At 32.4% G+C, this 11,605-nt stretch overlaps 1 protein-coding gene across 1 annotated transcript in view; it reads left to right on the top strand.

Moving 5' to 3' along the window:
- The first annotated feature begins 2,478 nt into the window (after positions 1-2,478).
- Positions 2,479-11,605, top strand: part of LOC121121990 (acetoacetyl-CoA synthetase) — a 26,564-nt gene continuing 17,437 nt past the window's right edge. Inside the window, exon 1 of the mRNA XM_040716994.2 lies at positions 2,479-2,713. Within this exon, the coding sequence (XP_040572928.1) occupies positions 2,711-2,713 (3 nt within the window). The 5' untranslated portion in view covers positions 2,479-2,710. The remainder of the gene's footprint in view (positions 2,714-11,605) is intronic.

The raw sequence follows: 11,605 nt of genomic DNA, 5'->3' as shown, positions 1-11,605 counted from the left end.
GCGCTTTTTAACGTTGAAGACGGTCTTGAAGTCGCACTTGAGCTGCTTGAGATCTCCTTGGTGGAAACGTGTGTGTCGAGGAGAGGGGAGATCTTTTCTCGTCGGGACTCCATCGTGAAAACAACTCGTACTAATGTAATGAACAAAATAAATATTCAGAATCCTCGTAACTTTATGTATATATGGTATAATCAAATTTAATGTTTCAGAAGCATATTGATAAGTAGAGGCCAATTAATGTAGATCAAAGGAATAATAACCCAGTTCACTAACAATGAGCAATGATAAAATTTATGCCTGAAATTAAGTAGATTCATTTCAACTAATTAACAAATAAGATTTTTTTTAACAACGCAAAGGAACATAAAATTTTGTCAATCGTGATATGTTTTCTCCTAACGACTCCAATAACAAAAATTTTAACTTGAGAAAGGAATACAATGTGTATCTGATAAATTAAGATTTTTTTACTGAAATATTCCTATATTTCTTCATTGGTTAACTATATCTATTTTTTAACATATGTGTTATTTCAACATTAAAAAAGTCAAATAGAATCATCCTAAAGTCTCTTTACACCTCACAAGGCTCAGTCTACCCAATTTTTTATAGATATCTAGACAGTCTAGTGTGAAACCCCAAAATCTCTTGTATTGATCCTCATGAACTTGAGGGGATTGGCCTGGACTGTTTTCTTCAAATCCTCCGAGTCCAGTTTGGCCTTTTTAACAGAGTCTTCCACCTCTCCAACGTTTCAGACTTGCTGACAGCGTAGACGGTGGTCGAGGAGAGGTCTAACTACTTGGAGTGCACATATGGAAATTCGTCAATCATGTACAAGTATCATTTTCTCAACTTGTACGTCAGCTAGAGAGCTCAGGTTTGTTTTGTTTAGTAACTAATTGCTTTAATATATCGAATTATGAATTAATTTAGATCACTCAACCTTCATTTATTACTTAATTAGTAAGTGTTCAGATTTCAATGGACCACCCGGTATTAGGAATATTAGAAGGAAGGGAGGACATAGAAAATCCTTCAGTTAGTTTGGAGAGCAAGATTATGCTTGAATTAATTGAAAAGCTGGCTGACTCAGAAATATCTCGAATATCTCTAGGATTTATTGACTTCACATCAAGATAAAGGTCCTTCAATTTAAGAATTAATTTATTGTATCAAAACATGAGGATGATGCTTATCGTAGGGAAAGATTCTATAAAATGGACGTCTTAAAGTGCAGGTCACTGCTAAATAAATTTATAGAAAATTGAATCCCTCAAACGACAATGCAAACAAGACTTTTTGTGCCATGCTCATATTTTGAGTAAAATGATCAAATATAAAAATTAAGTACATAATCACACCACAACGCTAAAGCCCCACTTCAAATTCTGATCAAATTCATATGAATTGATTTCGTGATTTATAGTGGATATCAGGAGAAAAATCTTGGAAATTTTATGGTATTGGCTCGTTGTGGTAGTCGGGAACTTGATATATATTTCCTATAAGATAGAGAAAATTTGGTCAATGAGGCACTAAAGCAACCTACAATTTTTTTTCTCAAAATTGAGACTGAATAACATTTGTTGTATTCTTCGACAAATTATCGTCAATTTCGATCAACAAATTATTTTTAATATCCTTTTAAAGACGCCACAAATTGTACTGTATTATTTTAATATTTAACTATTTTCAAAATTATTTCTTCAATTTTTTCCCTTTGATATATTTTACTTAAATGACATTTTTTTTTTTTTTTTACATTTAATTATCTCAACTTTTAAAAATCATCATATTTAAAATATTTGTGTTAGAACATAATATACAAATACTCCTCCCTGTTTAGAGAATAAAAAAATAAAAGAATCAGTCTCCTTCCCTAAAAGTACAAACAATTTCCGAACCAGAAACCCCCCTAGCTAGTGAGGGGTGGACCATTCCTAACAAGAACAGAAGGCCATGTTTCTGGACGTTTTACTCTCAGCCTTCCTTTTTTTAATATATATGCAGTGGGATTTAATGCCTCTTCAAGATTGTTTTTATATTGATGTAACACATAAGTATTTTAAAATGGTCATGCATGAATTGAAGAGAAGGATATTTATTTATATATCCTTCTTCTCGCCTTGAAAAAAGAAGCTTAAAGGAATAAGGAAGGAAATCAAAGTATAAAACCAGATCTTGACCAAAATACACTTTGTATCAAAATCAACCATTCTGAAACCGGATTAAGGATCCACGAGAACGTCATATCTCATTTTGTTTTAAAGGTAGTATGATGACATAGAAGTACATACGACGCGTAAGGTAACTTTGGCTAATTAATTTTCAAGGATAGTGAGTTTAAAATATATATTATTAAAATCATACCTCGGCAGAAGAAGACAGAATCAACGTAAGCAGAAACCGCGGGCCAGATACATATGTATTTCCCACCTGTTATTTTTCTTTGGTCGAAAAAAAATTGTACGCATTAGGATGTTAGTGTTGGGATTGCTTTGATCCAAGTAGTATCAAAATAAAGTTAACAGGCGTGCTATAAATAGAGTGGTGCACATATTATTATTATTAAATATATAATTTGTGGAAACAGCGACATACGTCATACAAAAGAAAGAGAGAAACAAAGGGAAAGAGAGGAAACAAAACTCACTCGGCAACTGGACATATATTTTTAGATCCTTCTCCACGAAATTAATTAAAAGAAATGGTGAGATTGTACTCTTTATGATCCATTTTTGTTATTCCGATTATGATGAACCCCTCCCACTACTAACAATATTGTCTTTGTACTGCCTTATATACAAATCCTTGAGCAATGATCTTTGCGGATATCTAAGTTATATTCCCTTAAGTGTGTGTATCCAGGTAAAAAAAAAAAAAAAAGAGCAATGAGACAACCGCTTCAGGAATCAATTAATACAATAATATACAGATATGTTATACACATGTTCTAATTTCTACGTCTCATTTCTAAAGCTGTACACAAAAGTAAATCTAGTTGACATAACTTTTTAGTAGAGAAATCCAAGTATAAATGAATCACTAGTACTTATCCTCATGAAAGATGGAGAGCAACACTCATGATTTTTTGCATATGTCTTTGTTTGATATAGGTAGGATCTGTGTTTGATTCCTTCCTCAGACGGCAACTTGCAACGCCACCTTGCAACTGATCCATTAAAAAGTCATAACATCTAAGCTCATCTCCTCTAAATTATTCCTAAAATTGTCAGGGTTACCATGTCTTTTTTAAGACAGCTCTACTCATTACACATCATTTAAATACTAGCCGGAGTACCCCGCAATACTCTGATGGATTTGTTAAACTACAACACAAATTTTTTCAACGCTTCCGTTACCCATGTTGATTGTATGTATAGTCAACTTTAAAAATTTCTTTTTTTATATTAGATTGGGAAAAAAGTAATTTCGTTTTTACCGCTTCTCTTTTTAACTAAGTATATATTGTTCATTATTGGTTACATTGGATCATAAGATAAAGTGTTGTAAAGGTGTAAGTGTATACTACAAACGCTTCTGGAGATCGGTTCAGTCGTAAATGATCGTTCCTCGAGTATGGGGGCCTCAAAGAAAGAAATTTGTCGGTTATTATATTTCTATCCCAAAGAAAAAAACGCGTCGAAAGCCACTAAGAAAATTTGCAATTTAATCGCGGACGATACTCTTTCCAGTGGTTTCAGCAATTTTTTCCCCGTTCAATTCTGTCCTCAAACAATTCGAAAGTTTGACCTAGGGATTGAACAGAAACGGTCTCTAATGCTGAGTAGGAAACAACAGAACATCATCAAGACAACGCCAGGCTGACCACGTCTTTGATGACGCGACAGAAGCTCCGGGACCTCGGATGGAATGTTATTATGCATCCACCCAACAGTTTGGACCTGACACCAAGTGGCATCACATGTTCCTGTCTATGCCAACGCGCTTGAGGTACAAATTTGGCCTCAATGGAGGCCTGTGAAAATTGGTTCTCCAAGTTTTTTGCCAATAGGGACAAGGGCTTCCACAAGATGGGCATTATGAAGTTGGAGTATCGTTGGCAACAAGTTATCAAACAGATACTTAGCTTGAATTAGATGAATATATCACGACCAAACTTTAATATAGATATGATCACTTATTATAATAACCAAAGCTGTTAATTGATGTTATCAATTAACAGCTTTGGTCTATTAATATTACTTGGTTATTATTAATTGACGAGTAATATAACTGTGGGCCCTTCAAATTTATAATGAGCCAAAGAGTCCTACCTATTAACGATTAATTTTCATCAAAATAGTCAGAAATTACATCTTTAATGAATCAACGATCTAAGGAATATTCAATGATTGCATTATCTGAAATGCAAATATCCGCACTCAATTCCTCATTTACTATTCATCTCATTTTTGATTTACCACTTCCATAATTTGCTTAAGCAAGTTACAAAATGAACACATCGTAATAGGTAGTCTGAAAAGTTTTCACCCTCAATGTGAAGATGGCAGGGCTCGTTAATACAAGCTAGTCAGATCATATCTAGTATGTGTTGACAGTTATTCATTTTGGAGGCGTAACTCTTATGTAACAGTCGTTTGAGCGAGTTGATGTGAGCTTATTTGTGTAATGAATAAAATCGAGTATGGACCTGTCATTAAAAATTCCTTTTTGAAAATGTAACTTTTAAATATATTCAAACAATAACAGACATATATATATAGGCTTGTTGTGTTAATATTTGACGCGTCTAAGTCAATCTGACACAGATTTGTTGAGCCAAAATAAAAAGTGTATTCTTTTAATTAGAAAGAAGCGCCTCTACAAAGTTTTTTACTGGGACTTTTGATACCAGAAATTTGACGTAACATTACTCGAATGTTTTAAACTCGGAGTAATACTCTAGACGACTCTAGAAATCGTCATCAATGTAGTCAAAAAATACAGGCCATTAGTAATTCGCCATTCTAAGGAATGCTCAATTTTGACTTTATTCCCACGCCAATTCTTCATCCCTCTTTTTTTTTTCTTTTTTTTTGTTGCAATATGCTCATACATTCTGTCAAAAAAGTACTGGGAATTGTTAATTTAAATTGCCCGCGCCAGTGCTCAATAGTGCTCCACGAGTTTTACAATGAATTCGGATGATTGTTGGCTTGTTTGCATGTCATGGTCGTAGGATGCATTTAGGATGCGTTCCATACACTTTGGGTCGGAATTTGCACGACCAAACATGTCCGAAGAGGCTTGCTCACGGTACTGTTTTTACAGAAAATTCTGCTCTTTTGGAACAAGCCGTGCAGTGACACGTCTCATGCCCAAATTTTCAGTCAGAATGGTGTGAACTGTCTCGTGGGAGATATTAAGGCAATGTGGTAACTCATTTAAACTGGTATGACGATTTCTTTTTGTTCAATAATTTTCTTCATTTGTGAGTAACTAGTAAGTAAACTGACTTATACAACTGTTGCAAGCTAACTGGTTCACAGATCGTACTCAAACTTGACAAACTAATGAAAAAAAGTGCTGCCAACCTTTTAAAAAAATGTGTTTTGAAATTCTTTCATCGCGGACAATTTAAATTAACAATTCCCGGTACTTTTTTGACAAAATGTAATAGTTACAACATGTAGACAAAATATACAGACAGGGTTCCACTTCTATTCAAAGACCAAGACATTCATATGATAGTAAAAATGATCAATGCCAAATGAAAGCTGAATAATAAAAAAATACATTTTTCAACATAATCGCCTTTGGCGTCGTCAAAAACGGACTCGACTCGACCTTGGAAATGGGAGAAGGTGTTGTTGATAACAGTCTCTTTGGCCATATTTTGGAATTTATTCTGGGTCTTGGATATCAAATCAGATTTTGTGTTACAAGAAGATCTGTAGTTGTGTTGATGAATTTTACCTCACACAAAGATTATTGACCTCTGGTGAGTTTGCTTGCCAGACACTGTCCAACATATCCAAAAAAAAATATGACTATGTTTGTCTTTTCTGTCAGAAATTGTCCTGTTCGTATTTTGTATCATTGGATTCGCAAATCACTTTTAGAATAGTTTTTTCCAAACAGTTAAGATACCTGAGAATGCCCCTCATTTATTAATGGTAGTCTAACCTCATCTTTTGATCAGCACAATTTTTTGATGAATCATAATTATTTCCAGACTCTTCTAGTTCCTTCCTGAATCTCAAAACAATGTACATGTCCAAGTTTAAGAAGTTTGCAATCTTAACATTGTCTCGTCCGATGCAGATGGCAACAAGGACACTCTGCCTTTTCCACTAATTCATAGACATATTTGAGTAAATTATAGGCCTTGTATTCCATGGTATTAGGGTAAACATTTGAACAAAATTTTTGAAAATATTTTGTTTCTATAAATCTTTTGCAGAAACTCTTAATTATTCATTTCAAAAATTCATTAATTTATTAAAGGTTTGTTGATTTTAATATCATAATATTTATTTGAGAGTAGAGGGACTCGAACATGTACATAAACTTATATGCATAACTGGTTGTTTGGTTATCTGAGTAATCATCTGATTCTTGGGCTATGAGAAATCAACCTTGAAAACTCTTCTTGATGAAAATTTCGTTATTCTTCTCGGCGTATGCATATTTAAAAAGTGTAAGACGTCACAAATTTTGCATTTTTTCCGTGTACTTAATTCAATATTATTGAAAAGAACATGCTTCATTCGATCAAAATTGCCTTTTAATGTTTTTGTACATAAAAGAGACCTGTAATATCGTAAATTTTAAATATAATGAATAACTAAATTAATTTAAAGGATCATCTTTCATGAATCCCCTCAATTCAATAAAAATTAAGGATAAAAAAAAATTAATATGAATGTGATCCTCTATCAATTAAGATAAAACATGTTTGGGTAGAAGACAAAATATAATGCATGACAAGGAACAAAACAATAGCAAAAGTGTTTTAGCTACTTCAAAATTTGACCGGAGTGTTGTTAGCGTTGTATGACGCTTATGAAATACTTGTATTGGAACAATCTATTTCAGAGAAGTTTTGAATAACTATAGCATTTCTAACCTGTAGAGAGTAGATGTACTCAAATAGTTACCTTACTTATTATTTTAATTACCATACCAGGTGGTACATTGCAATCTCAACACTTACTAATTCAATAATTAATTAAGGTTGGGTGATTGAAATTAATCCATATCTGGATATATCAAATTATAAGCAATTAGTTCCAAAACAAATCAAACCTGAGCTCTCCAGCTTAAGTACAAGTCGAGAAAAAGACAGTTTAACGTAATCAACAAATTTCCAATCATGCACTCAAAGCAGGACCCCCCGTCTACTCCGTCAGAAAGTCTGAAACATTGGAGAGGAAAAAGGGCACTCTCAAAGAGGCTAAACTGGACCCTGACGATTTTAAAGAATTTCCTCAAGTCTATGAGGGTACAAGCAAGAGATCTCAGAGTTTGACACCAGTCTGTCCAGAGAGCTATCAAAAAGGTGTGTCGAAGGATCCTTGTGAGGGTAGAAAGGCCACTTTTGACACCAGTAATAGTAAAAACCCATGTTCTTCACTGTAAGACCCTTTAGAATGCTTTTGAACTCTTGTTTGACACTTTGGCCCCCCTACAACCATGATGCTAACCACCTCGACTACACCATTTCAGTGCATGTCGAGAGGAAGTCCTGCAGTGTCCGTTATGGAGCTCATCAAATCAATTGTCAGCCAGAATTGGCTTGCTATGTCAGAAGAATACCTCTCCAGTGGGTTCCAGACCTTCCGCTACCACTTAGAAGCCATAATTGCCGCTCAGGATGGCTAGATTAACGATTAAGAGAGCTCAGACAGACATCTATTTTATTTTTTAGTTGTGTTAGCTAATATTGCTCATTATAACATATTGTTAATGAATTGAATGTTAGGGTTTTGTGTGAATTTGTTTTAAGACTGAAAGAACAATGCTAAAAAACTCTTTATGTTGGGAGTCAACTTGGGAAAACGTTTCCCAAATTTCAATGTTTGAGATCATTTCAATTATTGAACCTTAAATACATACATTGTAAAAAGAGAAGATATATTCGTTATGATGTCAGTTGTAAAGTTTCACAAACTTTAAGTAACTTTATTTTTGAAAAAACGATATAAATATTTCCATTTTAGAAACAATGATTTTAATTAAAATAATAACGTAACCTTTGCCATAAATTAATGTAAATTTGATATCGGCATTTAAGAATTTCTCCAGACGATCTTTGGAAACAAAAATTACATTTAAATAAGTAAGGAAATTCCATATGTATACATTAGTGATGGGACGATTCCAAAAAAATCTTGATGAAGATTCCGATTCTAAGAAATACTTTAATTATTAGTTGAAAAATAAAGCTTTGCTATCAAGGGCAATTAAACGATTATATTTGGGGGTCTTGGTTTTTGGAATTATTTTGAAAAAAAATTTAATATTAGTTTCTGAAAAAACAAATTCAAAAGTACAATTATATTTTTTTTTTTAAATTTCAAAAACTCACAACTATTCATAAATAATGACATTTTTGGTTAAAATTCAAATTTTGACCTTTTTTCAAACTAAAACGGCCTCTACCACATCAAAAATAGACTGATAACCCTAAAACTTTTCCAAAGTCATTTTATTATTATTCTCCCCTGTAGAAAAGGTATTTGTGAAGGGGAGAAAAATATTAAACCGGAAGCAAGAGAGTGTGTCCCAATAATATATGAAGAAAACTTTTCTAAGCTCAACTTTATCAAGATTCTCAAAAATTACAAGTGTAAGCTAATGAGACTTTAAATAGTTATTTTAAAGACAATTAAATCTCTGGATGGCCAGCCTAAGCCACTTTGACGTCCTCAATCATAGGCTTCGGAGGTCATCTTAACGTGTTCCTTCGGTGTTCGGGGGTATTTAATTCACATGGAAGGTAGACCTTCCTCTCGATCCCCCCTCCCCCGATCCTATAGTCAAGAGGGATGCAGTCTGGTGAGGGCGGAGACCACACAGAACAGACCAAGGCCAGAGTTCTCTTCACTTTTGATTTATTTTGACCACGTTACCTCGATACTTTCTATCAAGAGTCTGTCATGAGTCTTTTGGAACAAGGAACAATGCAGGAGATCTCGTGTTATCTAATTCCTGCGTAAAAAAGCTCTAACACAAGATTTATTTTGCCCTCCATCTCAGTTGTCCTTAATCTGATTAAGAAAGTTTTATCACAAGAGTTGTTTTTTTTATTCTTCGACCTGTTGATATTACGGGTAAAAATCGGTAAATTATTTAATAAGTAAATGAAACCTTTCCAAAGTTTCATTCATTACTCGCTGGGACACTCTCTGCATCAGGATGTATAGCTTTTTGTAATTTAAAGTTGTACTACAAAAAAAATATCTGGCATACGCCCCAATTATACATAATTGTTTATTTCTTTAATTAATTTCATTTTCATTTATTATAATGAAATAATTATATAATATATATACAGTAGCATATATTTTAATACATATTCTTACATATGGTATGTGTACGTAGTTACTCGAAACTAATAACGATAATTTGTACCCATACTCAATGATACTTTGATCGTTATATCACAGTTATCATTATCGAGCATAACTTGTTTTAATTGAATGAGATAATTTGTACAATGTATATTTAGGGTGGGACTGATCTTAATCTTTTTTTGGTACAGAGTATGGACCACCTAATGAGTATACAATGTTATTTCAGAGGCGTCCGCTGGATTATATATATTTATTTTTTGAAGAGTAAATTTATTGAAAAAAATTCAAAAATTCACGACCATTCCCAAAAAAAAAGTAATTTTTTCCGGAAAAAAATCAAAACTCATAGCTATTAAAAAGGAATTAAATTATTCGGAAAAATACATTCAAAAACTCATAGCTATTAAAAAGGAATTAAACTTTTTGAAATAAAATTTCTAAGAAGTTAAATAATATTTCTAATATAAAATTTATTGAAAAAAAAAAATCAAAAATTAAATTATATGGATAAAAATTTTAACTATTCATAGAAAATTAAATTTTTTGGAAAAATATTTGAAAAATTAAATTAAGTTTTTTTTGAAAAAAAAGATCAAATATTAAATTTTCTAGTAAGAAGCAAAATTCTTTTTTTTTTTTTAGGGAGGGCTACAGCCCCTACAACCCAACCCCTGAGTGCGCCCCTGTTTTTATCATAAATATATTAATATTTACATTGTGCACACAGGTGATGAAATTTTGGGAAAATTTAAAAAAATTATTCAAATCACATTTAAGGGTTTTTGTATCGGTCTTTAATTATTGCTCAAATAAATAAAGACCTATTCAAAAACCCTTAAATGTGATTTGAATAAGTATCATGTCTAGAGAAATTATCTATCAGCTACGTATAAAAAAACTCCAGGTTTTCGTGTTCATGAAAATGCTTAGCTTTCCAAAAGACATGCGAATGGGAATCTAAGCTTCTTAATTATTGACTTTATTTAATTATGTTTTTCACATGTTTGCTTGTTAGTGATCAAGATTACGGGAAAAGTTGCAGATCTATTTTGATCAAACTTATTACAAGGATATTTTATAGTCACAGTAATATGCCATTAAATTTTGTGATGTCAACATAAAGTAAAAATGATTCATCGATAGTAACTTTGTAACAAATTGAGATCACTCAATTTGATTTTAGATGGAGTTTTTGAGCTCTAGCGAGAGCCAATTCTGATTTAAATGTGTATTAATTTTATTATTTCCAAATAGTATTATTTAAGTTGATTACCTCCGCCAAGGAAATTGAACAGAGGTTATGTTTTCGCAAGGATTGCTCCAAAAGTTACAGATCGACTTGCATCAAACTTGTCACAGTAAGAGATAATTAAATTTTGAGAGGTTACGGTCAAAGTAACGCAAAATATAAAATCGGCCATAACTTTAGATCAAATTTAGATACATCACTCAACTTGATTTTGGGCTAGGATGGGCATTCTAACGAGTGTCCATCCTAGTTGTATTTGAAAGAGATCACTTGAGTATTTCGTAGTTTAATGAATACTTTTTGTTCTTTTTGAACTTTGAATGTATTCTTAAAATTTCATTTTCTGAAACAAACGTAGCATAATGGAGTAATAGTAACTATTTTATGATGAAAAAATAAGCGTGTAAAGGGATGAATCATCAAAGAAGAACAACTATCAGTGAATGGAAAAGGCAGTAGATGAGAAACATATTTTTTGACCTTTTATTGATCTTGTTATTACTGATTACGGTTCTAAAACAATTAAAAGGGTTTTCAGAGGGAAATTCAATACACATACGTACATACCTACATATTTTCAAAGTTTGAAGAGAAGTTCAATGAATTAAAACACAATGTATTAAACTCTAGCATGCTTGATACACATACAACTACAAATTATCTGTATTTTTAGTCATTAGATTATAATGATGTATGTAGAGAGCATAGAGTTGTTTAAATTACTTAAGGATGATTAATAAAAGCCTGGAAGGAGTTAATGATACGTGGAATTGATAAATACAGATTGTATCATACATTTTACATACACTTAACTTGCCTAGGAGAGAAAAAC

Source organism: Lepeophtheirus salmonis, chromosome 7 (genome assembly GCF_016086655.4).
Source record: "Lepeophtheirus salmonis chromosome 7, UVic_Lsal_1.4, whole genome shotgun sequence".
Lineage (NCBI taxonomy): Eukaryota > Metazoa > Arthropoda > Copepoda > Siphonostomatoida > Caligidae > Lepeophtheirus > Lepeophtheirus salmonis.
This window is presented reverse-complemented; position numbering and strand designations above follow the sequence as displayed.